Genomic DNA, 27,464 nt, shown 5'->3' on the forward strand with positions numbered 1-27,464 from the left:
ATTGATATTCGAATGAATAAATACGTTTTTCAAACAATGTGATTTAGTTTGGAGAATTAGATGGCTCTCAATTCTTTTCAAAATTTGAAAGCCGACTAATTCAATTAAATTTTCATTTCATTTATCAAAAATATGCATTGCTTTTTGTTTCTCAGCTTTGCTCTCTCGGCCATTGAAATTATTCACCCAGGATATCGTAATAACTTCGTGGATTTGAAATTTACATCAAAAACAGGTGCAACAATTCCATTTTCAAACAAAAATTCGGGTATTTCTGTTAGATTTTATGTTGATAACATACAACATGTTCCCAAAAATCTATCCACAGGTCCATATGAAGGAATCACTATCACACCAGAATTTCGAATTGATGAAAATGATAAATTAGGCGGATATTTAATTTTTACTCTCAAAAACAATGAAAGTACAGCTAAAAAGGTTAAACTCGGAACATTTACTAATATTATGTTTAATACAGATGATGGAAATTCAAACAGCATTTATCCAATAAAAGATGCTAAAGGATTGTATACAAATAAAGCATATTATGTAATTTCTGATCAAAAGAAAGAAAATATTCATTTATGGCAGAAATTTGTCGTTGATCACAGAGATTTTAGCGAAACACAAGGTTTTATTGCAGCAGATAACAAATGGTATGGATACAAATCTCGAGGCCAAAATAATCCTTTTCTAAATTTAGAGACAATGAATGTTTTTAAAGATCCAAAAGGAAATTCCAAAGATGCAGAAATCTCCTTTTCTTGGAATGAAAGAGAGATCCCTGCCAAGGGAAGATTAGTATATGGAGTACATATATATTTACTTATGGATTCTCCAGTTGATATTGTTGAACTAGAAGAGTCCCAGAAATCAGATTTAAAGCCAGGTAAAGCATATACTCTGAAAACTAGTCTAAATATCCTACACCAAGAATCAAAATTCACAGCTCATCAACTCTGCAACAATGATGAAAAAACAACAAAGCTTGATAATTCTGAATATAATATTATTCAACATGATTTCACCTATACTCCAAATGCCATTGGAAGCTATCACTGCAAATTTTGGATTCATGATGACACAAACAATGTTGATTCTGAGAAGAAAAATGTCGTTTTAAATGTTTTTAGTCCTTCAACAGTAAATATAAAAACAACTCCAACAGATACACCATATGGAAAACATGACCAATTTACTGTTGAATTTAAAGTTAATGGAGATTGCCAAACAACAGCAAAAATTGAAATTTACAATGACAATCAACTCATCAAATCACTAAAAGAAAAAACATATGATCTTGGACCAGAATCAAGTTCAACATCTGATAAAATTACATTTACAATAGGCGATCTTTCTGCAGGAAAACGTTCTCTAAGGATAACCGTTTCAAATCAATATGTTAACCAAAGGAATTCAGATGAACTTGTATTTTATGTCGCATTCGACGCCGAGATTCAAAATATGAATTTCGACAAAAACGTCAAATTGCCAAATAATGATTTAAATTTGACATGTGATCTTCGACTCAACAATATTGACACATCCAACAAACCAAAGGTGAAGCTTAATCTTTTAATACCAGATATACAACAACAATCTTCACAAGAATATGAAGTATTTGATTCAAATACCAAACAATTGCTATTAAAGACAAAAATTCCTGGAGTTCAGCCTAAGAAAGATATTCAATGCAAAGTGTGGATTACAGATGCGCATAAACAGACTATCTATGAGACAACCTTAAAGCTAACAATTACAATTCCTCCTGATTTTGAGATTAAACCAAACTATTCTGAAAATTATTTCAGTTATGGACAAACAGTTTCAATCGCAGTAAATATTAATGATGACACAGAAGGAAGAGTATACTATACATTCATGAATACAGAAAATTTTGTTAATTATACATCAAGTTCAGGAAAGGCAGCTGTAGATGTTGATATCAAATTAGAAAAAAGCGATAAATTAACATATTCAAAAGATCCTTACACAATTTCAATAAGAGTTGAAGATGAATTTGGATATCCAGCTGTACCAAAATCAACTGAAATATATATTAGAAATAAGCCAAAAATCACTAATATCAAGCTTATTAAATCTGCTAAACCAAACACAAAACAATCCCTTACAGTTTGCTATGAAGATTTAGATAGAGGAAAAGATCTTTACATATATCAAAGAGAAATAATTGACAATTCTGAAATAATCACAAAAGTTGAAAACACCCCATTCAAATCTCAAGGAGTTTCAGAATATACAGCTAATTACACATACCCAGCTCATGGAGTTCACAATCTTGAATTCTTCATTTCAAGTAGATCAAATATTAATAAATATGATCAAGTTAAAACATCAGATTCCAATTTATTCAATTATTCATTGAAGAGTTCAATGGCACCAATAGTTGAAGTTGAATATCCAACCATGAAAATTATAGGATATAATGAGTTCATTGAAGTTAGCATCACGGTTACTGATGAATCAAAAGGAAAGATCATCTATAAGATTGATAACAGAACAGATATTACTTTCCATGATTCAATGATTAAGTCATATAAAGTTGAAGAAGGCAAAGGATCAATCAAATATACTAAAGTTAAAGTACCTATTCCAGAATGGTGCAAATATTCACCAAGCAATAATCTTCATCATTTATCAATTGAAGTGGAAGATGAATTTGGTCTAAATTCTAATTCTGGAGACTTATACAATTTCGAAATCAGAAGTATGCCAGAAATAATTAAACTTGAAATCAATAAGAATCTTTTGAGGAGTGATATCAATGATGGAAAGAAAATTCATTTTAAGGGAACATTAAAAGACTTAGATGATAAGAAAGATTTATATTTCTTCATCAAAGAATCAGAAAATGAAGATGATGGAAGGACAAATCAAGCATATCATATAGTTTCCAATGGCAAAGAACAACCATTTGAGTTCGACTATGAAGTGAAGAAAGAAACAGCAAAGAATCTCAAATTAACAACATGGATTGAAGATGATGAAGATCCAAATATTGATCCAGAAAGGAATGGTGAATCTAAACCAGATATCAAGTATATTAATATTTCATATCCTCCTAAAATGACAACATTATTCCAGCCAAGTACATCCTATCATAGAGGTGATGAAATTTATATAGAGATGACAGTGACTGACGATACAAGTGGAAAAGTCAAATTCTTCTTTAATGGAAAAGATATGAATCAAGATCTTCATTACACTGCCACAAAATCAACCGCAAAAATTAACACAACTCTAAAGCTTTCTAATGACATCAAAATGGGAACTTATAAATTGCTATTTTACCCCGTCGACGAATTCGATTTTGAAGCATCTGATGATTATCGCAAAGAAGTAGATATTATCATCAAAAACAAACCAATTCTATCCGATGTAAAATTAGATAAGACTAAAGCTGACAATGATGAAACAGTGAATGTATTTGGTAAAATTGAAGACTTTGACGAAGGAAAAGAATTGTATATCTTCCAACGTATAGTTGGATATGATCCAATTCTTCTCGGAAACATGACTTCAAATGGAAAATTACAGCAATTTAAGTTCCCATTGCGCAATTTGGTTTATTTGACATCTGGAGACAAGAAGATCGATATTTGGGTAACAGATTACAATAATTCAATTGAAACACCAGATGAAAACGATAATTCTGATACATTACAAGTTTCAATATTTATGGCAAATGATCCATTATTAATTGTCACACCACCCAAAGAAAAGGTATTCACAGTTTATGAAGATATCAAATTTGACATCCAAATCATTGCTGACTTAAAGGGATACATCGACATATATGATAATAAATTTTTCTATGAGAAATTTGGAAACAAAATCCATCGAATTTATTACAATACCTCTTCTACAATCCCATGGACGACATACTTCAAGAGAGCGCATGGCAATGTCAAATACTATTTCAAGGCTATTGGAGAGAATCTAACAAAATCAGAACCATTTGAATTTGAATTCAGTATTAGAGTTCCTCCAAAGTTAGGAAATCTCAAATTGTCAACATCAGCTGCATCTCCTGGAGAAAGTGTTGGACTTGATTATTCAGTAAGTTACAATACCAGTGGCAGCTTGTATTTCTTTATGAAAATGAATGGCGTTATTAACTATGAGAAGAAATATGTTAATCCACCTTATGGAAATATCAATGATTTCAAAGTCCATACAATTTATTTCAATATTGATCTAAATCAGAAAGGAAATTTAGAAATTGAAGCTTGGGTACAAAATATCAAAGAAACTGATGGATCAAGATATTCAATGAGTGAAACAAAGAAGGTTAAATTGGTTGTTACTAAACCTCCAACTGTTGACTTCAACTTCCCACAGGAAAGATATTATTCATATGATGATCAAATCTTAATCAATCTTGGAATTCATGATGAAACCAAGGGAGATATTAAAGTCTACTTTGATCGAAGAATTATTTACGAAAGAAAATACACAAGTAATAATTATGAAAAGTCTATTGATTTGAAATTCAGATTCCCAAAGGAGTATCAATATAAAAAGAAAGGATATGATTGCTTTATTGAAGTTATTGATGAATACGGAAAGAGGACAACATCTTATTGGAACTATGAAATAACATTCTATTTGCTAAATAAACCCAAGATTAATGATATCACATTACCTGGTGAAGTTCTTTTAACAAGTTCATATGTCAAAATGACACCAGATTACAATGATTATGATAAAGGAAAAGATCTTTATTTATGGATGAATGTTGACAAAAAGAATTATAAGATTGGGAGATATACAACATCAAGCGGAAAAGATCATCAAAAACCATATTATAGATTCCGCTTGCCAAAGTCAATCACTCAAGGTGAGCATATATTGAGTTTCTTCTATACAACAGAAATGTATCTTTCAGAAAAAGAACCGTCTAGAAATAGTAGATCAGCTACACTCTCAAAGATTATCACATTTGTTGATACTCCTGTTCTAACATTAAATGAAATTCCAGATGGAATTTATCAGAAAGGATCAAGAGTCAGACTTTCTGGTACAATGAAAGGATATCAGATATTCAAGATTCGCTTGACATTCAATGATATTCCTGCTCGTTCAATTGTTAAAATTTTAAGTGATGGTGATAAATTCGATGAAGAGATCGATATTCCAGCATCTGTTTCATATGGAACTGTAAAGGTAAATGCAATTCCAAGCACATATGGAGATGTAACTGGAAATTCAGTTACAAGAACTTTCACATTAAAGAACAAACCAACATTAAAAGATTTTCCAACTGAAACCATGAATTATTTGAAAGGAAATGACTTCAATTGCACTGGATTCGTAGATGATATTGATGATAAGAAATTATTGTATGTATATTATCAGATTGGGAATGCTGATCCTCGCATTTCAAAGTGGAATCATGAATCAAATGGAAAGACAAATCAAGAAATCATTATTAAATTCAATCTCGATACAGATTTGGTTGGAAAAGTTGATATTAAAATATTTGTTTCTGATCGTAATTATGCAGATACATTCCTTGAAAACGAGAAATCTAATGTTGTCACAGTTCCCATCTTCATATCTTACAAGGCAAAATCAACAATCGAGATTATTTCAAATTCTAAGAACTACTATTCATATGGAGATAATATGACAATCAATATTAATGTAGAAAAGTATGAGAAATGCACATTTAAATTGCTGATTGATTCTGAAGAAAAGAAAGATAATACAGAAAACCTTGACTTAACGAACAAGAAATTCGAGAAGCAGATTATCATTCCAATAACATCGGATATTTCTTACAAATTACTTCATAAACTAGAGCTTCTTTTATTTGATGAGTTCAATTTCAAGACAACATTGAAGTTCTATACATTTAATATTGTTAATACACCATATATTCCATTTGCTGGCTTCTCAAAGCCATTTTCTCTCCAAAATGAAGTTATGAGAGTTCGAGGAAGATTCAATGATATTGATGAAGGTAAGAAATTGTTTATCTTTGTCAAAGTTGGAGAAAACAAAGTTACAAAGTCAAGTGGAAACGTTATATCAAATGGAACAAACGACCAATTCTTTGAAGCATCTGTTGTAATTCCAGAAAATGAACCAATAGGAAAGAAGAAAGTTATTGTTTGGCTATCTAACAACTTACAACCAATGAATAATTTACATTACGTTAGGAGATCAAATATGTTTGAGATTGATTTAGAAATTACATATAAGCCATCATTAAATATCACTGCTCCAGATAATTTAGTTTATAATGATGGCCAACAAATTAAATTCACAGGAAGCGTTAGGGCAAACTCAAATATTTATCTACATTACAAAATAGACAATAATACTTTGACAGAGAAAACGTTAGTAAATATTACAAATGAAATTGAATTATTCGAAGCAAGAGTAACTATTCCTGTTGATTATAAGTATGGTGAACATAACTTTAATGTTTGGGCAGTTGATATAAATAACCAAACAACCGATTTAAGTACATTTTCTTTCTATATTAAGAATCCTCCTAAATTCATTGATGCGGCATTAGTCAGCGATAAAATTAAAATAGGCGATCCATTAGTTCTTAAGGGAAACGTAAGGGACTCTGATGCAGGTAATAACTTGACATTCATTGGTAAATTTGATGATGGTAAAGCGATGCCAGTCCATACAATTGTTTCGGATTCAACAGTCCAAGAATTCGAGATCACATTCCATTTATCTTCTGAGATGAAAGAAGGTCCGCATAAATTAGAAATATATATTGTAGACTCAGATGATCTAAAGTCTACTCCTATAGAAATTGCATTTGAAATTTACTCAAAAGATGAAAATCCGGGTAATACGACAGGAAAGGATACATCAAATACAGGTGACAATGCAGACTCAAGATCAACAAAGACCAGAGGAAGGTCTATTACCGGATTAATTGCTGGAATTGCCATCATGGCTATCTTATTAGCTGTTCTCATATGTGTTGCTATCTTTTTGTTCATCAAGAAGACAAAGAATAATAACGATAACCCACAAAGCTCTGACAATACCGATCTTGAAGATAGAGAAACAGATATTGTAACCACTTCAGGGGTTACGACAGAAGAAGCAACAAAGGACAATCCGTTGTTCTCAGGAGATGAAATCGGACATGATGAAGATCCATTCTCTGATGAATTTGAAGAACAAAATCCATAACTAATATGATTAAATAACCATATTTTTTATTTCGGTCATTAACGTCATTATTTTTTTATTTGAAATTAATTTTGGATGTGATGAATTGATACATAAATAAATGAGATATTAATTAATTCTAAGGATCATTTTGAACAAAATTATATAGAATTCAATTCAAATGTAATTAAGAAATTGTAATTACAATTTCTTTTTTTGATTTTAAAATTATAAGATAATAAAAAACTATTATACCAATTCCGTATCATTACAATTAAGATTTTTTTGCTTAAAAATTAAAGCAATCGGATCTATTAATTTTTGAAAATTTTTTTAAAAAGTGTCAGTGTGCATTTTTAATATTTTAAAAGACATTAAATGTGCTTCTCTTACTTTTTACTATGGTTTACGAAATCAATCATTACACCAAATAATATATCCTCTGATTCATTTAATCAACTATTCACAGACATTTCTAGCAAGTTCAATAGTTCATTATTAGCCAGTTGGGCAATTTCAATTAATTACAAAGGTCAAAATATATTTGAATACGTAGATGGATATTTAATAACAAATCAGGAAACTCTCTATCCTTGGTCATCAATTAGTTCACTTTTGACACATGTTTCTATTATGCAACTCTATGAAGAAGGTAAACTCAATCTGCATGATGACATAACGAAATATCTCGGTAAAAATTTTTTCAAGAGATTGACATACATAGATCCAATCAGAATTATTAACCTCATGAATCACGATACAGGTTGGGATATGACAGCAGAGGATTCAATTATTCCTGGCAATAGAATCTCTGTTAATCTTGAGGATGTTATCCTTAAAAACGAGCCAAGACAGTTTTGCAAGCCTGGAACCTTCGTATCATATTCCGATTTTGGAGTAGCAGTTGAAGGTCTAATTATTGAGAAAGTTTCTAAAATTAATTACATTGAGTATGTTAAGAAAAATATATTATCAAAACTTGGAATGAATAATACTTCAATTGATCCACTAAGGACAGACATTAGTGAAGATCAACTCAGTAAATTAGCGATTCCGTATGAAATAAAAACCAAAAAGGGAATAAGCAAATTACAAGAAACAAAGTTTTATTCAAATCAATTCTATCCTTCAGGTTCAGCGATATCAACCATAACAGATTTGTCCATTTTTGCTAATGCTCTGGTTGGGAAGAATAACCAAAGTTATTTGTTCAAATACAATTCAACGCTTTTAGAATTTTATAAATTGACAAAGGAAAATCCAAACATTTCACATGGACTATTCCAACAGTACTATTCAGGAAGAATCATTGGATTTGATCTACAAGGGAACACTATGGTATTTACATCTTTCATATCATTGCTTCCAGAAGAAGGCTTTAGTTATGTCGGAATATCTAATCTCCAAAATGATCTTTTCATATCAAGAGCATTTCATCATGAATTATGGGGATTATATACTCAAACTACAAATTTAAGTATTCCATATGAATTAGCAGGCGATTATGTATCAACAAATATTATTCATCGAGGTTTTTTCAAGCGCCAATATTATGACAAATACTTTTCAATACAAATATTGGAAAATAAACAACAATTTTTATTTAATGGAGAGGTTTTTAGAATTGCAGAAAAGAATTTATTTACGAATACTGTACCATCAAACGGGGTGTATATTAGTAATTACCAAATCAGTTTCACATTTGATAAAGATAGTAATGTTATTGGATTTTGTAACTTCGACAATTGCTATGAAATATTTGACGGAAGCAATGACATTAAATTACATACGATACCATCTGTTTTGATGTTTATTTGTAGCTTTTTTGCGATAATGTATATGGAAACAATACATCATTTCTTTTCAAAATCAAAAGAGAAACCGGCTTATAAGAAATATGCAATTATTAACATAATCATATTTATACACATGGTTATTATCTTTATTTTAGCATTGATTGGTATCGTTCGCAATAGAATAGGATCAAGAAAATTAGTAATCAGCATTATTAATTATTTGATTTTTCTTCATATTTTTATTGCATTTTTAATTATTCTCATTATTCTTTTTGTAATAGAAGATATCTTCATGGTAACCAAGAGATTGCAAAATTTGTTGCATAAAACATCTAATAGAGTCAAAGCAGAAGATGATTTTGACAATAATACAGAATTAATTAATATAAATAATAACATAAATATGGAAACTGATATTAATTCAATAAATGAGAATGTAGCTTCGATGGACAGGACAAATGAAAGTGAAAAATCTGAATATCTGGATGGTGGTTTAATGATAGCAATTTGTCTTACTCCTCTATTAATATGCTTTCTAGCTATTGAACTAATATCAGAGGTATTCTGGTTGTAATCTTATAAATTATCATTAATATTTTTTAAGAAAATGACATATATTAAAAAGTCTCTTATTCAGAATTTTTATAGAAATTCACTCAATATTGAGGCAGATAAACGATAGGGAGATTTTACGTGGGAAAGTGGGTTTACTTTAATACAAAAGAAATGTTCCAAGTTATAAAAACTTCCTACATATCCAACATAAATTTTCATCATTTCAATGCTGAACAAAAATTTTAAGCTAGCAAAATGTAGGTAACTTGGTAAATAATTTATCATTGAATCTCCTGTGTGAAGCAATTGTTTACAATGAGACCAAAAAGCACACCATACATCTTGAAATATAAGTGGCTAAAAAGTGTCATTCTAAAGTTAAAAAAAGTAAAATGGACGATTAAAATTTACACAATTCAAAGTGTCAATTTTTTTTGAAAAATACGATGAATTTATTTCTTCAGCATTTCCTATTATTTTTTCCCTAATCAACAAAGCGAGATTATGTTAAAATTCCTTGAAAGAGGAAAATTTCTGACGCATTTCCATTCAAAACAATTTAAAGTGAATTAAAATTTGATAAGATTTTTTTTATTTGTGAATAAAATAATAAAAATTAAAAGCAAAAAATAACTATTATTATCTTGACAATTCCTCATGGAAAGGATAACTAGATGTCAAAGCGATGAACAATGAAGATCTAAGTAGTTTGGAAATACTCAAGAAATCGGCCAAATTCTTGTTAGAAGAGTGATTAAAATCTGCTTCTGCGTGAGTCAAAATTCTTCCTGTAATAGAAACAACTCTGTACAAATCGACTTGTTTTGTTGCCGCCAAAAGATTTGCAGCACAAATCAAAACAGACTCACCGTAATTTGTCATTGCATTTCCAGTATTTACTTCCATAATACTGTAGAGGAATTCGATGATGGAAAACATCGCTGCGAAACCTTTCAAAGACTGGAAATTGGTCAAAGAACCAGAAGTTTCGTTGAAAACATCAGTTTCATTAACAATTCTCACGAATTCTTCTGTCGTGAGAAAAGTAAATGGAGGCAAAACTTGTTTCACAGTTGGCATTTCTTTGAGTGTTGCAAAGTAATTCGCGGTATCTCTAAATTGTTGATCGAATGAATCAAACAACTCAGGAACTTCTGCAACCTCTTCTGACAATGGAGATCTGCTTGTTACATATGCAGAAATCATCTTTTCTGATGTCAATTTGAGGTTAAACGCGTCATCCATCATTTCAGAAATTGCGAAAATTTCGCCAATTTGTGACATGACTTCAAACAACTTGTTCAACTGTGGAGAAGTCAAGAACATGTTGTAAGCACCGTAGAATCTATCATATGCTTGGTGGCATGATGCGGAAAGTGGTGGATCTCTAATTCTCGTGATATGATCTCTGAAACTCGTGTAAATACTAATGAAATCATTCATGATTTCGCGAATCGATGAATATAATTGCATGTGCAACATAGCGATGGCGCCATCATCCAAATACTTAAACAATGCTCTGAATGATTCAATAGACACGAAAGTAGCTGTTGGCCTCAAAACTCTCTCGATGATTACGCCTTCGTTTTGATGGAACAAAGAATGGAAATCGATTTTTGGCTGAACTCTTGGAATGAGTCTAAATGGTGTTGTCATCAAGAAGTAATCAGTTAAAAGAGGTCCTGTCATGTACTGAGCCATCTGTACAAGCATTTCGCTCTGCAATGAATTGGGAGTATCCATCGCCATGACGTTATTGAACAAATCATTGAAAGGTGACATTGGAATTTCGAAACCAGCGATCATTTGATGAGTTTGTCTGAGTAAATCAACCAATCTATCGAACGCGATCATGATGATTGGTCCGTTGTCGTTCGCCAGTTTGAGGAATCCTTTAAGGAAGTCAACGAACAGTTCATTTAATCTGTTCGCAATTAAAACTTTTGTTTCAATTTGACAGCCTAAAACAAACAACTGGTTTTGTTGCAAAAGAACTCCTAATCTTACTGCAGGAGAGTTCTGTGTGATCTTGAGTAATCTCTCGTTTCTCAGCTCTTTGAGAATGTTGCCTGAGAAAGATTTCACAGTAATGAACTCTCTGATAGGAGTAAATGATTGGTTTGCAATGATTCTTGTGATGGAAACTAAACAAATCTCTGCTTCAGCTTTGATTTCATCGTAAAGCATTTTACTCTTCAAATCATACAAAGCGACATGTGCAGCATCATCGTAAATCGAAAGTGGATAGAAAATTGCACCAGTAAGTTCAGTTTGGTTGTAATTAACAAGTGCAAAATTGGAAAGAATGTATGGAAGACTGGAGGAGACTTTGAAATAGCTGACTTTGCAGATATCAAGCCAGTGCTCCTTGAAGAAAAGCCTGGATTGGTCAAATGCAACATCTAAAATTTCCGGTAGACGTAATAATTCGGGGAAGAAGATTGTTTTAGCGAGGAACTCTTGGATAGTGTCGAGTATTTCACCACTGATGATGGCGCTGCTAAGTAAACCTTTCTTTTTAGTGTACTTTGAACCAGGATTTATCATTAATTGCAATTGTGCGCGTGCAAGGTCAAGGAACTGGAGAGATGGAATGGTGGATGGGTAGTTTAAGGTCTCGTGCTTGTATTTCTTTTGGAATTTGAGGCTGTCGTCGCTAGTGAAATAACCTAATAATGTTCTGATGACCATTAAATCATCAGAAAGCTTTGGTTCTTTACTAACGAGGTAAGCAATTTTGTTTACGCAGAATTCTTGGATGTATTCTTGCATATAAGCTGCCAATTGTTGAGATATAACTTCAATATGTTCTTGAAGGACTTCCTTTGTGATTCGGATAGACATAATCAGAGGGAGAATACGAGGAAGGATGTTGTAGATGCCTTCGTTCATTCCGTACTCGTATTGATACCTTGAGAATTTGATTTTGTCTCTGATATCCTCAGGAGTCCAGTCTTTCGGTATCGGAGGAACGGCCAATCTACGGTTTTCGATCTTTTCGGCAATGAAACAAATTGCACATGAAACTTTTCTCAAAACTGTGGGGAGAAGGTCGGCCAATTTGCTCTCCTTGGAGACACGTTCCGAGGAAAGAAGGTACGATACAAAAGCGGATGTCTCGTCGAAAGAATCTCTGACTTCATCTAAGACATCTTGCTCTGATTTGACTTTAAGATGAGGGGCTGGTCTGTCTCTGAGCTCCTTCTGCGTAAAGTCGAAGAATTTGTATGGAAAGAACTGAGAAAGTTCGGGAGCAATTTCGTACATCAAAACAATGGATTTGTGGACTTCGCATACGTTGTGGCAGAAGAATCTGACATCTAGAGATAATGGCTTGAGAACTGGTTTAGGTTTCTTTACTTCTTTAAGAGAAGCTGCTTCAATTTCTTGAGCTTTTGTATAAACTTTGATTAAGAAGATCAAAGTTGCAATGTAACTGTATTTAGATTCTGCTGTGACGTAGTTTTCTTTGATAATCTTTTTGTGGACGTATTCATATAAAAGATCGAAAATAAACTGGACTTGTTGAGCTTTAAGTGCCGATAACCTCTCGACAATTGTATTTGTCATCGCACCAAAGTTAGACATCCAAGATCTGAGCACAGTAACCTCTTGTGCGTATTGAGGATCGTTCGTAAACTTAAGAAGCATTGAAATATCGTCGATAAGAGCGAGCTTGTAAATAACAACGTTCTCTAAGGCCATTACTTTGTAAATCAGAGTGCACATACCGTTCAATAATGTATCATTATAAATTCCATTACTCCATAATTCGTCATCAGATAACGTAAAGAAAAACCATTCAGCAGTCTGATCAGCGTTGAGCTTGATAGCTTTGAAAACCTCAAGTATAGGGTCTGCCATTTTCTTGGCAATATTGGCCACTTCTGGGGTCTGAAATTCTTGAGGCATTGTATTAGTTCCTCGCTGTTTCTTGACTGACTCGATGTATGAGAGTAAGGCGTGAGAAATTGATCTTCTGCAATAACATTCTTTCAATAAATCGTTTGCAAGGGATATATTTGACTCTACTTCGCGTATTTTCTTGATAACTTTGGATCCGTCAATGCCCGTTTTCATTGTAGTAACACGATCATAATAACCTTCTGAGGAAGGAGTAATAAAAACAGGAAGAGGTACGACACGCGGTGCTGTATCGACAACTGGAGATAGGTTAATACTATTCCAGCTATCAATTTGCAGCTGCGAAGGAACATTTATATCATCTAGCATTTTTAATAAATTGAATTTTTTTTTCTGCTATATTTTTGACATTTCGAATATAATGGATCAGAGGATCAAAATAATATGACTATTAAAATTCAGAAGTTAATTTTTTTTCTCTCTTCAATTTCATATTTCTGGTTTATTTCACGCGTTAATACGCATTGAGATGAAAATTAAAGAACACATGACTACTTTGAAGTAATGCTATAAGGTATCTCGTGAAAATCAGATATTGTAAATATTTCCAAAATATGCAAAATAATCAAAATGAAAGGATATGAACAATAGCAAACTCAAAAGTGATGCTGAATGCAGAAAGTCATTATCTCTAAATTTGATCCCCGCAATTTTTTTCCACATCAATGTTCCAAATTTTTAAAATTCAAGTTTGTTGCATGATAAGAAGTTGAAAGTTACTTGAACTCACTTTTTTTAATTTTTCCAGAATTAATTTGCCACACCAGTATTTTCTGTGATTTTCATGAGCGTCGACCAAAGAAAACTAGTAGAAATAATAGCGAATGACAATTTGGATCAGTTCATAAGATTACAACATAACAAACATCTAGTTAACATCCAAATTTTACCTTTTGAATGTCTAAATATTCCCAATGATAACAAAAATTATTGCCCAAAAGGGCCAACAACATTAATTTACTGTGTTCTTTGCCAGAGTGCAAAAATTCTCGAATATATAATCAGATCTGAAAAAAAATTTCAACCTGAATACTTTAAAGAAGTTGAAGGATTCACGCCTTTACTATACTCTATATTAACAAAGGATACAAGATGTTTTTATCTCCTTGCAGATCGAATTTTTGGCGGATCAGATCTCGAAGAAAGTAAAAAATTAGAATTAGCAAAAACACTCATTAGAGCTTCATGCATCAATGAAAATTACGAAACACTTATACAGCTTTTAACATATGTAAATAGTTTTGACATTGATTACAGCGAATTAGATTTATTGAAAATTTCTTACACAAAACTTGATCCAATCTTGGCACTGATTTGCATTAAGTTTGGTTCTTATAGTGCTGAAACACGAGAGATGATAGACAAACAGAGCGAAAAAGATAGTAACTCACACATGAGTCAACGATTATCAGACTATTATAAGATTACATCTCTAGGAGAAGATGAAATAATAGAGAGATATAATGATTTTGTTAAAAATAATTTCCCTGATATTCAATTTGGAAATTGGTCAAAAGTTCAACAGGAACCTACACAAGAGATTCCACAGGAAACTATCCCAGTAGATCAAAATCAAGATAATAGTAATTCTAATGAAAATCCGGAAGTAAATGAGAATCCCAATTGACTTTTGTATTATTGTTTTTATCAACATAAATGTTCGAAACATTCCAATTGTTAACTCTCATTTTTGCTAATGTAAATAAAAAATTCTGATCTTTTTACCTTTCTCTCATATTAATGTTTCATCTACAGTTCCTTTTCACCTCATACTATTTTGATATGAAAATATGATTCATTTTTATGAAATTGTAATCTCATATTTTTATTATTCTCTTTTACAAAAATTTTGCATGTTATGAGATTGAACTATAACATATATGCATGAAATGAACTTTAACATTTCATAATTACAGATTAAAAAAAAGGAAATTAAAGCAGGCTTTTTCGTTGCCTGGAACAGGGTGAGAGCAATCATACTAGTTTAGTCAGAAACTCATAGTTTGGCCAACTTATTCATATTAAATCATGTTAAATCAGATAATTTTGTTATAGATTTTTTTAATCAACAATTGAAAAATAAGAGTGAATACATCAAATTTGACAATCAATTTTATTTATGTTGATATTCAATTCAGAATATGAATTTTTATTATCAGAATAATCCAAATAATGAGTTACATTCTTTTAGACTTTCAAAGGGCACTTGGTTATTTCGAATCTGGGGTGCCCAAGGGGGATATCTTAAAAATAGTGATAGTGGACTTGGGGCATATTCGGAAGGTATATTTAAAGCAGAAAATGATATTACGCTATACTATTTCGTTGGTCAACAAGGTAAATGTTCTTCCACAAGTATAAAAAATACAAAAAATTTTTCAGGGGGGAATAATTTCATTGGAACACAAAGTCTTCCATCTTGTACTGGAGGTGAAGCGACATTTATATGTAAAGATAAATATGCAGAAAATATCCTATTAATATCTGGTGCAGGAGGTGGATCTGGATATTGGCAATATGAAAGTTATGGAGTGGATAAAGAATTTTATGGCGGTTTTGGAGGACCATTTGCAGGTGATAGCGATGGAAGTGCATATGATATGCCAGATGAAGATGCAAAAAAAGTCAGAGGAAAAGGTGCAACATTTTCAAGACCTGGAGAGGGAGGAATATATTTAGGAGCTAAGGGCTTTGGAAAAGCGTCAGGAGATCACGGTGAATATCTGAGAGGAGGTGGTGGGAAAACAACAGCCGGAGCCTCAGCAGGCGGTGGAGGATGTGGATATTATGGAGGCGGTGGAGGTGCAGATGTGTCGGGAGGTGGTGGTGGGAGCAGTTTCGCTTCATATGAGATGTATAATGTAATTTTACTTGGTGGCAATAAATATTTTTTGTCACCAAATGATGAACTAAAAAAAGGTAATAGAGGAAATGGAGCCATTAAAATAGAACTATCCAATCCATACACTATTGAAAGAGCCGAGTCAAAAATTATTAATTACTCTTTAATTTGTCGAAATAATCATAAAATATCTTTTTATATGCTGTTACACCTTTCAATTCAATTTTTATCTCTTGGATTATTTTAAACTGTACAAAATTCATCATACTCTAAATTGCACTTTCGCTGAAAATATAACTGGAATTACAATCAATCCAGCGTGATATTGAGATATGATAGTGAGAAAATTAGTTATAGATAATATAATTTATTATAAAACAAATACATACAAACAAAATAAAAAAAGTAATATATAAGTCTAATTTTTCATGGGGGTAACATTAACTAAAGGTTGTTTTTCTGTATGGCCTCCTTTTTCCTTTAAGATAAGACATAAAGCATCCAATCTCTTGATCTCTTGAGTTCTTTCTCTCTGAAGAATTTCGTCACGAACAGCAATCCATCTTTCGAGAGATCTGACTTCATTTCTCTCCATGTTAGCGAGGAACGGATTAGATCCGAAAGCAGAGAACACCTTGAGTATATCATTTTTATCATCACTTCTCTTTCCTGCTGATGCGATGCTTGCAATAACAGAGAACTGGTCATTTAATCTTCGGTATTTTTCAATTGTTTTGTTTTTATCTTCAAGCAATTGCAGAGCTTTGTTTAATCTTGAAACAGTACTAGCGTGGAGCATTCTTTCCTTTGTTAATTCATGATTTACCTTAGCAAAGTCTTGTTTCTGTTTAAAAGCATTGGAAGTGTATTCATGAGATTTTTCTCTGTAATCTGATAATTCATTAGTTTTCTCTTCCAATGATTTTTCAAGGCTTTTAATTCTTTTAGAAAGAAGATCAATTTGCTGTTGTGTTTTCTGTTGTTTTATCTGTTCTTGGAGAGAAATCTTGTATTTATCTTGAGCTGTTTTACTCAATACAGTTTGATCAGGAACTGTATCAACAATTGGCTGCTTTGGAGTCATTGGTTTCGGAGGAATTTGTTGTTCTTGGACATTTGTTACATAAACAACCGGATGAGGTTTTGCAGGATCAATGAGATTATCATTATTATCATAAACTAAAAGAGGGAATCTTTGTTGCAATGTCAGTTGTTTCTGTTCTTGTTTCTCTATTGTTCTTGGTGTTTTTGGAACAGTGATTTTCTTTGAAGAATTCTGTTTTGTGAAATTTGTATTTTGTAACAAATTTTGCTGAGAAGTATTTTGTTGAATAACAACAGTTTGTTGCTGAGTATTATCTATAGAAAAGATTTCGTTGTTTTCTATATTATAATTCTCTCTGTTTTGAGCAATCTTTTGGAGTTTTCGTTCTAAAGATTCTCTGACTTTTTCACTGTCATTTAATTTCTTTTGTAATTTGTTGAAATCATCATTTAATTTGTACATTGACTGTTCGTGTTCTTCTTGCATTTTCTTAATAATTGCATCTTTATCTTCTTGTTCTTCTCTTTCTATCTGGAGTTTCTCCAATGCATTGATAGCTCTTGTTAGTTCTAATTTCAAATCTGTTTCGTGATTTTGACTTTCTGTTAAAAGTTTTTTAAGTTCTGCTGTTTCTGATTTGGATCCTTCGTATTTACTAATTTTATTTTTAACTAAATCAGAAACACTTTTAATCAGTTTAACAGCCTGTTCTTTGTTGACTAACAAAGCATCTCTTATCCTAGAAAATGAGTTTTTAAGAACTAAAACTTCTTTTTGCAAAGTAATTAATTCACTCTTAGAAACTGATGCTGATTTTTGACTTCTTTGGCTCCTGGAACTAGATCTTTTAACACTATCTTTGTTCTGTGGTTTATTTTCAACAATATCTTTCTCTTCAACTACAATTATTGGTGGTGGATTTGTCACTTTTTCATCATTTCCTCTTGGGGAAGAATGTGGTGGAGGAGGCGAATCCACAGGCTTTGGAATGACTTCATTTGTACTAACATTTGATATATAAGCTGAAGAATTCTCCAAAACCTTCAACATCATGTCAATTGTTTCTTCATCAGCAATTTGACTTTTTACATTTTCTTTGACTTTTTCTAATAATTCTGTTTCTCTTGTTGCTCCAAGATGTTCAACACCATCTGCAATATCAGTCAATATCTTGCATTTCTCGGTGTTTTCATATGATTCTCTTTCTTTTTCTACCAAAATTTTTGACATTTCGATGAATAAAGAAACAGCTTTATCTTTGAGATTTAAGTTCCTCAAATCATTTGGTAGTCTTTCATTTCCTTTGGCCATCTTCAATTGGAACTCCAAGTTCTTTATTTCCTGTGATAATTCAGCTAATCTTCCTGTTTCTATTGCGTCATCAATGCAGAACAAATGATTCTTGCAATGACAATTTGGACAAGTAACAAAAGGTTCCATAACAGCAATTTCTTCAACATCTTCTTTCTTAGAAGTAAAGTTCTCTCCACATTCGCTACAATGACAAATTAATTCTTTAAATGTATCAGGAATACTTTTTGCTTTTTCAGATTTCGTGAAAAAGTGACGAATACTTCCAGGATTTACTTGGAAAATATATTGTCTTTCTGTTTTCATGTTCTTCATTAGATCATTATCTTTCTGAGATAGTTGTTTTTGAAGAGTTTTCTGTGGTGATGACAATGTATTCTGCAGCAAATCACTGGCGAGTTGTGGATCATTAACAAGAGAAATTATTTGATTTCGGAGGTTTTCATTTTCACTTTTCAAAACAGCATATTCTTTTGATTGATCTGCAATTGCTTTCTTAAGGGCTTCAAGGATTTCTAGTTCTGATTTATCCTTGATTGTATCTAGTTTGTTAAATGTCATCTTCCAAGTCTCGTTTTCATTTAAAACTTGGAGTAATTTCTCTCTGTATTCGTTCATTTTGAATTCGACTTCTTCAGCAGGCATCATCAATCCTTGTTTTGAATTTACTAGGTCTGGATTATCTTTTTCAAATATTTTTAAGACGTTTGTGAAATGCTGCATGACTTGTTGATCTGTGCCTTTAATGGCCAAAATATCTCTTCTTGTCAAATCCGCAATTCTTCTTCGAACTTCTGACACTTTTTGAGAAATTTCATCATCAGAACTTTTCTTTATTGCGTCTATTTCCCAGGATTTTGTTTCTTCAAGAATGGAACGCTGTGTTTGCATTAACAAAGTATATTTTTCTTCAAGTTTCTTCTCTAACTCAATTAACTTCAATTGTTGCATTGTTTCATTCAAAACTTTGTCACTTTTTTCAATTAAATCATTTTCATTTTCATCTTCTTCGTCATTCATTTCCAACATGTTTTCCTCGATGATATGTTTCAATGTATCTCTTTCCGTTTGGACACTTTTGAGTTTAAGTTTTAATTCTGACACTTTTTTGTCTAATTCACCTTTCATATCCTGAAATTCTTTTGTTGTTTGTTCTCTTAGATTCAAGAGCTCCTGGTTTATTCTTTCCTGCGTATCCAGTTCATTTTTCTTCTCCAGAATTTGTATAGATTTTGTAAATTCCGCTTTATTTCTTTGCATTTCATCATCTTTCAGTTTCAAAATCGATTCATATCTTTCTATTACGTTTTGTATTGCTTCCTTATTCTTTTTATTGTTATCTTCTATTTTAGTTTCCGATGTATTCCTTAATTCTTCCAGTTGATCTGTATACATTTTCACTGCATTCTTTAGAATTGAAGATCCATCTTGTTGTGACATTCCGTCTGCGAAAATTCTCATTTGTTCTTCCATTTTTCTGTCGTTGTCTTTCATGATTTTGTTGATCCTCTGGTTGTTCTGCTCTCTAATCTCATCAATCTCCTTCAAATGCTGCAATTTCATGTCACTGAGTTTCTTTTCATAGTCACTTTTTGTCAGATTTGCTTTTTTATCGTTTTCTTGATTTTTTAGCAAATCATTGTTGTTTCCTTCATAAAGTTTGAGTTTGTCTGTTGCGTTTTTGAGTGATTTCTCTAAACTTTCTTTGTGGTTCTCGAGAGAAGTCATCTTTTTGGCATTTGCGAGTTCATCTCGCTTCATTTTGAAAATTTGGGATTGTAAATACTTCGTTTCTTCTTTAAGACGCTTAACTGATTCTTCCAAGTTGTTTGCTTTGAGTTCTGCTTGAACAACTGACTCTAAATTGGAATTTGTTTCAGATTTTTCTGGAGATTCAGGAGATTTAGGTTGCTGTTGCTGGAGCTCTCGCAATTGCTTGATTTGGGCTTCTAATGTTGCATTTCTGTTCCTTTCTCTAACTAATTCGTCAATGGAAACGTTTTTATCTGAAGATCTATTTAATGATTTTCTGGGACCGCGTTTATCCGATATAGTTTGAAGTTCTCGAATCTGTAGTGACTGTTGTTGTACTTTTTGATTGGCTTCTTCAAGTTTTTTCGTGAGAATATTGAAAGCTGCTTTGAAAGTTTCAGTTGCGCGTTCTCCAATTTCATTTTTGGATTGGCTGATGCCTTCAAGCGCTTCAACAACTTTTTGCATATCTATATTATAAGAACTTTCTTCGGTTTTAAGAAAATCTGGTAATTCTGAAATTCCTCCGCCTTTTACTCCTTCTAGCCAGTATCTGAGTCCTGCAAGGAGTGCACTTTGCTTCTGTTGATTGTCGCTATGATCGTCTAAAATCCCAGTTAATTTTAAACGTGCGTCTAAAAGCATTGATTCTTCATCTCCTGGGTCATTTGGATCTCCAAAACTGTATTCTGCCATTTTGTTGTATAAATCTTCGTCTTCTTTCTCGTATTTGTCAATAACGTTTTTTATCCTTTCTGTAGATTCATCGATCTTAACAAATGGATTATTGTTTTGATCTTTCTCTCTCTTCTTTTGATATCTTTCTAAGTCTTCCCACATTTTTTCTGTCTTTTGATCATTATATATCCAATTTGAAGGAATATTTTGCTTGATTTTCTCATTATGAGGCGATTTGCTGGTTGCTGAAACTAAATGTTTATTTTGCATAATGCCAGGTTTGATCTCTTTCTCCCTGTTGGGGAGAAACCTGTGGTTCATTTTTTAAAAATAACAATTATCAAACATACGATTATTTTTGATTCAAATGTTATTCGGCATTAGAATCAAAAATAATCATTAGTATGATGGTTATACTTTTATTGCATTTTTAACATGCTTCACGCCTGTATAAAATAGTTATATCTCTTTATTCTATTTATTATGATATGCTATAGGATTTGAATCTTAAAAAATGCAGCAACTCTGGTGAAAGTTAAAAAATTATTCCAATTGAGTCTCTCAAATTTTTTGCAACTCAATTGGAATAAATTTGGATTTATACATTCAATACAAACACCTTTTAAATGAAATTTAAAAAGTGGTTGTATTGAATTAGTATAATTTTTTTTTAAGACGCAATAGATCTCTCCTGTTGGATTTTGTTATTAATATAATTTTTCCCCTTTATATGTATGCATTGGCAAATTATGCCAGTTTCCCAAAATTGATATATTTTGGCCAATTATTCCTTTTTTATAAGACTTCGTATGATGCAAATATATATGTAGGCGCGCAACATAACAAAAATCCGAAATCGAATCAAGATATAGCCTCAAAAGGCGGGAAAATTAAATTTGATTCACTTATTCCTGAAGATACGAGTTTTAAGAACAACCAAAGTATTACAAAATGTTCATTGACGAATATCAAAGAAATTTCCCCAAGTTTTTTTGAATCAAGTTCAATAGAAAATTTTACTGCTGATGAAAATTTAAAAACAATTAATGACGATGCTTTTCTTAATTGTATTTATCTTAAAAACGTAATTTGTAAGGGTGTTACTCTCATTTTAACAAGAGCTTTTAAAAATTGCGTAAATTTAATATCAATTTCAATGAATTCTATTGAACGAATAGAGGAAGAAGCCTTCAGAGATTGTATAACACTTGAATCAATTAGAAATTCAATATATTTATCAAATTTCTCTTGAGACTAGAGCTTTTTACAATTGTTCATCACTTAATTTGAGAAATTTTTCGGGGTTGTGCTATGTGAGGTGAAAATCACCATACACCGATTGGACCTTTTTTAAAAAAGATATGGTGAGTATTTGATTTGTTCCTTGGTATTTTGCACGCAGATAGACTAGGGTAATGCCGATCATTTCGTGTAGGAATTACGTAAAAAAATTATGACCCAAGTTATTCACATTATAAAATTATATAAAGTGTGTCTAATTTCAATAATATTCATATGACCTTATAGTATGGTACCTATATAATAATACATATAGTTTATAGTAATATCTCAGTTTTTATAGTTTGATATCTTATTAATTATGATCAATATGTGTGTATTAGTGTATATTTTACATGGCGCATATAGACTTGTGTTAGACACACACATTTATATATATTAAAATGAAAAATACGCAGATAATAAGGATCTCAAGATGTGATGCCGAGCATCTGCTACTTATTTGGGGTAAGCAGCAGATGCTGGCATATATGTGTCATAGCAAGTGTATCTATGCTAATAGATTACACTTGCTATGACTTTCCCGGAATCTCAAGATGATTCCGGGAAAAACAGTAATAACCTCTCAAAATGTTCGTTTCAATATCATAAAGCTGAGAAATGGGCTTTGACCTTGAGAAAAGGCCCATTTCCCAGCTTTATGATGAATTTTAGTTATCATTGCGAGTGTCTGCTGCAAATCTCGGTTGAAGCAGCAGGCACTCGCAACCGTATTCCACGGCAAGTGTATTTATGGTGTTGGAATGCACTTGCCGTGGCTTTTGTACAATCTCGTGATCTTACTGGAGTGAGCGGCAATGGAAGCCAAAACCACTCCACTCAGTACCAGAAAGCTATGAAGGAAGTCCTAACCTAGAGAAAGGGCTTCCTTCATAGCTTTCTGGGTGACATGAGATTTGTAATTGTTGAACATTGAGTATTTTGCAGGCTCTGGCCTTTGCTTGGGCCAGAGCTTCGTATTTGGATGTTCCCAGGGCCGGATTCCTCTCCTGCCGCCCTAGATCAGGACGGCATTTGAGAAAGCCGGCCCTGAGGACAGTAAGCGAAGCCCTGGCCTTTGCTAGGGCCAGAGCCTGTATTTGTATGTCTTTCAGGGCCGAGTTCTTGCGAGACCGTCGACATGATCGACGATCATCGCAAAACTCGGCCCTGAGGATTGTATTTGCAGGCTCTGGCCTTTGCTTGGGCCAGAGCTTCGTATGGGAACTCTCTCGGGGCTGGTTTCCTCTCCGGCCGCCCCGAATCAGGGCGGTCTTTGAGGAAACCGGCCCCGAGGATGGTTTGCGAAGCTCTGGCCTTAGCAATGGCCAGAGCTTGTGATTTTAATGAAGAGCCAAGTTCCTCTCGGATCGGGCCTAATGAGGACGACCGTCGAGGAACTTGGCTCTGAGCTGATGAATTGTAAACTCTGGCCTCGATGAAGGCCAGAGTTTTTAAGGGAATGTTTTGATGGGATGAGCCTATGCTCAGTAAGCTCATCCCATCAAAACATTCGTTTAAAAATTGAATTAAAAATTATCGTATGCATTGAAAAATTAAAAAAATAAAAATGAACAATATTATTATATAATGAGAATAGAATAAATTATCATAAAATTGAATAAAATTATCCAAAAAAAATTGAAAATTTTAAAAATTAAATAAAAAATAACAAATTTCATAAGAAAATTAAGGAATAGAGAAATATTAGATAGAAAGAGTATGTTTATTTATGATTATAAGATTGAAATAATGAGATTTTGAGAGTTTTAAGAAGAATGTGATCTTTATATTTTTTTGGAGGAAGGTTTTACAAGAAAGGAGTTAACAAATGCAGGGTATTGTCCCTTTACCCTGCATTTGTAAACTCCTTTCTCGAATTGAAATTCATGTCAATTCAAGTGAAAAAGTGCAAGCTATTCGAGAAAGGAGTTTACAAATACAGGGTAAAGGAACAATACCCTGCATTTGTAAACTCCTTTTCGAATTGAAATTCAATGAATCACATTCAAGTGAAAAAGTGCAAGCAATTCCTGATTTGCTCATATAGGTGCAGGGTTCTAGTGATAGACCCTGCAAATATATGAGCAAATCAGGAATTGTGTCTGACACATTTACATCGCGAGCAAAAAGTGCAAGCAATTCCTGATTTGCTCATATAGATGCAGGGTCCTAGTGATAGACCCTGCAAATATATGAGCAAATCAGGAATTATGTCCGACACATTCGCATCGAAGAACAAAAGTGCGCGCTTTTCCCATTCTGCACATATTGGTGCAGGGTGCCAGTGATAGACCCTGCATATATATGTGCAGAATGGGAAAAGTGTTTGCAACATTCGCATCGAAAGGTAAAAGTGCGCGCTTTTCCCATTCTGCACATATTGGTGCAGGGTGCCAGTGATAGACCCTGCATATATATGTGCAGAATGGGAAAAGTGTTTGACACATTCGCATCGAAAGGTAAAAGTGCGCGCTTTTCCCATTCTGCACATATTGGTGCAGGGTGCCAGTGATAGACCCTGCACCTATGTGTACAGAATGGAAAAACTATCTACTTTGAATATTCTGCATCGGAATCTCTTGGTCAATATACAATTAAATACAATGATCACATCGATATTTGGAGATACAAGATAAGTATCTCCAAATGCCGATGTGATCATATATGATTGTCGATAAAAATTTGAAATCTCAAATAAGATGCAGATTAAAAAATGGATATGTGACCAAAATGAGTTTACAAACACAATATAGAGTATATATATAGATACCTCATTGTATTCAAAATGAAATAAAACAAATTTTTTGAAATTTATATCTTATATAAAACACATTATTCCTCAATACTATATGAGTAAATATGGCTTGATTAGTATAGATATATGCACATATATTTGGCCCCCAATATAAATTCTATGTTTTCGGGAAAGCAAAAGGTCCAATCGGTGTATGATAAATTTCACCTCACATGGCACCGCCCCAAATTTTTCGATATTTTACAACGGTGATTCTCCATATTCAGTATTTGAATATTGCATAAGTCTAACAGAGATAATAAATTTACGACACTTAGGTTATCATACATTCAGAATTTCAAATTTCTGAAATAGAAGAAAGTCAATTTGAAAATTGCATATCTTTATCATCAATTGAGTTCTTGAATTCAATTCGATATATTGGACCCAATGCATTTTACAATTGCTCTCTAAACACAATCGATAGTATTGAAAGTGCAATAGAAGATTATAATATTCGTGATTTTTCTTGCTTTGCATTTAATAATTTTACAGAACTTAAAATTTCACATAATTATGGACCGGCTGCCTTTTATGGGTGCCCTAATTTAAAAAGCGTATTTATAAACCATGAGATAGATGAATTAACCTTTGCTAATTGCAGTAAACTTGAAAATATAACTTTTGGTGACAGAATAAATTCGATCAACTCGGAAGCGTTTTCTGGTTGTTCTTCAATTCAAAACATAACAATTTCAGCTAAAGTCGCAAAAATCCGTTCAAATGCTTTTTATGGCTGCTCAAAGTTAGAAGAAATTAACATATTATCAACATCTATAGGGTGTCCAAAGGTGCGTTTAGCACAGCGCTCTATATGAGACTATTAAAGGAGATATATGCTGATTATAAATATATAATAAAAAATATGAATATATGTATATGATGAGTATGTTGTATTTTGGCGCCATGCCGGGATATAAAATGAATTTTGAGACAAGAGGCGGTTTCGCGGGAAATTTTGGCGGGATTTTTTTCATTTTTTTAATGAATCATAAAGAAAACATCCTCGCTCTTGCAAAAAAATGCAAAGACTGTAAAAAAATCTACGAGACATTGGTAAAATGCTTCGGTATGGATGCTCCTAGCTATTCCACTGTAACGTATCATGTTAGGATGTATCACTTCATGAACAAAAAGGCGCTCATCATAAAAATTGACAAAAAATTGCCGGATCAAAGAAAAATCAAAGCAATTCTTCAAGCGCTAGATGAAGACCCAAGAGCATCACTCAGAAGGATAGAGGAGATGACAAAGATACCACGTACAACAGTCAGTTATTATCTGCACAATTATTTGAACTACAAACTAGCGTATACACGTTGGGTTCCGCACAACCTTAATTCAGTTCAAAAAAAATCTAGAGTCCAATCTTCGAAAGAGCTCCTCTCTATATTGGGTGCGTATCAATCCAAGAAGTTTCGCTTTTTAGTAACAGGGGACGAGTCTTGGTTTCAATATGCAACAGAAGCCAAAATCATGTGGATCCCGAAGGATGAAAATCCGCAAACATTCCCGAAGAAAAAAATTGACACACCAATGATGATGTTGTCGGTTTTTTGGGGCGTGAATGGCATCATCGCAATTGATATTCTTCAAAAACCTAATACGATGAATGCTCAGTATCTAATTGACAATGTTCTTACTCAAATTATCAATTCTGATGAGTTTGAGAAATCCAAACAACAAAAACAAAAGTTTGCAATTCATTTTGATAATTCAAGAGTTCACAAAAGTCATAAGGTAATGAATTACTTGGTGGAAAACAATGTCAAAGTTGTTCCAAACCCAATTTATTCACCTGATATTGCACCCTCTGACTTTTATTTATTCGGCACGCTAAAAAAGAGAGCTGAAGGACGCGAATTCGCGAGTCCAGATGATCTTGAAAATTTTGTAAGAGAGCAATTTGAGCAATTTTCTCATGATGATTTAAAGCGTGTCTTTCAAGCCTGGATCGATCGCTGCGAACGCGTGATTGAATCCAATGGTGATTATATTTAAATAAACTTTATATATATGTAACTTGTTTATTTCTATTCGCAGTATTCAGGTTTGTGCTAAACACACCTTTGGACACCCTATATTATTATAGAAAACAATTGTTTCGATAGTTGTACGAATTTACAAAAATTTAATTTTCAACAAGAATCAATTACGTTAAAGTCAGGCTGTTTCAGTAATATCATAAATTTAAATACAATTAACATATCAGCTGCACAAAGCATAACTATTGATGGTAAGATTATCATTCAATCAATTGTCAATACATTAATTTTGAATTGTAAAGTGTTAAATTTGGAATATGAACCATTTAAG

At 32.5% G+C, this 27,464-nt stretch overlaps 7 protein-coding genes across 7 annotated transcripts, besides 3 other annotated features; 5 read left to right on the forward strand and 2 right to left on the reverse strand.

The window, feature by feature from the left end:
- Positions 1-110: 110 nt before the first annotated feature.
- Positions 111-7,227, forward strand: TVAGG3_0278820 (uncharacterized protein; the record flags this gene model as incomplete). Its single annotated transcript, XM_001327471.2, has 1 exon — positions 133-7,191. The coding sequence occupies one exon, from the start codon at positions 133-135 to the stop codon at positions 7,189-7,191; it is 7,059 nt and encodes a 2,352-aa protein (XP_001327506.1).
- Positions 7,228-7,548: 321 nt separating this feature from the next.
- TVAGG3_0278830 (beta-lactamase family) lies at positions 7,549-9,540 on the forward strand (the record flags this gene model as incomplete). The annotated part of the gene is made up of 1 exon (XM_001327470.1): positions 7,549-9,540. The coding sequence occupies one exon, from the start codon at positions 7,549-7,551 to the stop codon at positions 9,538-9,540; it is 1,992 nt and encodes a 663-aa protein (XP_001327505.1).
- Positions 9,541-10,013: 473 nt separating this feature from the next.
- Positions 10,014-13,775, reverse strand: TVAGG3_0278840 (cytoplasmic FMR1-interacting protein-related family; the record flags this gene model as incomplete). Its single annotated transcript, XM_001327469.1, has 1 exon — positions 10,161-13,754. The coding sequence occupies one exon, from the start codon at positions 13,752-13,754 to the stop codon at positions 10,161-10,163; it is 3,594 nt and encodes a 1,197-aa protein (XP_001327504.1).
- Positions 13,776-14,202: 427 nt separating this feature from the next.
- Positions 14,203-15,208, forward strand: TVAGG3_0278850 (Ankyrin repeat family; the record flags this gene model as incomplete). Its single annotated transcript, XM_001327468.2, has 1 exon — positions 14,230-15,072. The coding sequence occupies one exon, from the start codon at positions 14,230-14,232 to the stop codon at positions 15,070-15,072; it is 843 nt and encodes a 280-aa protein (XP_001327503.1).
- A 227-nt stretch (positions 15,209-15,435) lies between these two features.
- Positions 15,436-16,656, forward strand: TVAGG3_0278860 (glycine-rich protein family; the record flags this gene model as incomplete). The annotated part of the gene is made up of 1 exon (XM_001327467.1): positions 15,587-16,534. The coding sequence occupies one exon, from the start codon at positions 15,587-15,589 to the stop codon at positions 16,532-16,534; it is 948 nt and encodes a 315-aa protein (XP_001327502.1).
- Positions 16,657-16,705: 49 nt separating this feature from the next.
- Positions 16,706-21,394, reverse strand: TVAGG3_0278870 (uncharacterized protein; the record flags this gene model as incomplete). The annotated part of the gene is made up of 1 exon (XM_001327466.1): positions 16,706-21,394. One exon carries the CDS (start codon positions 21,392-21,394, stop codon positions 16,706-16,708), a length of 4,689 nt encoding a protein of 1,562 aa, XP_001327501.1.
- A 4,531-nt stretch (positions 21,395-25,925) lies between these two features.
- Positions 25,926-25,953: a terminal%2Cinverted (terminal inverted repeat of Mariner transposon ID:TVAGG3_0278880).
- Positions 25,926-27,229: a mobile genetic element.
- On the forward strand, positions 26,022-27,149 carry TVAGG3_0278890 (Mariner transposase; the record flags this gene model as incomplete). The annotated part of the gene is made up of 1 exon (XM_051228779.1): positions 26,022-27,149. One exon carries the CDS (start codon positions 26,022-26,024, stop codon positions 27,147-27,149), a length of 1,128 nt encoding a protein of 375 aa, XP_051098509.1.
- Positions 27,202-27,229: a terminal%2Cinverted (terminal inverted repeat of Mariner transposon ID:TVAGG3_0278880).
- Positions 27,230-27,464: the final 235 nt, after the last annotated feature.

Source organism: Trichomonas vaginalis, chromosome V (assembly GCF_026262505.1).
Source record: "Trichomonas vaginalis G3 chromosome V, whole genome shotgun sequence".
Taxonomy (NCBI): Eukaryota; Parabasalia; order Trichomonadida; family Trichomonadidae; genus Trichomonas; species Trichomonas vaginalis.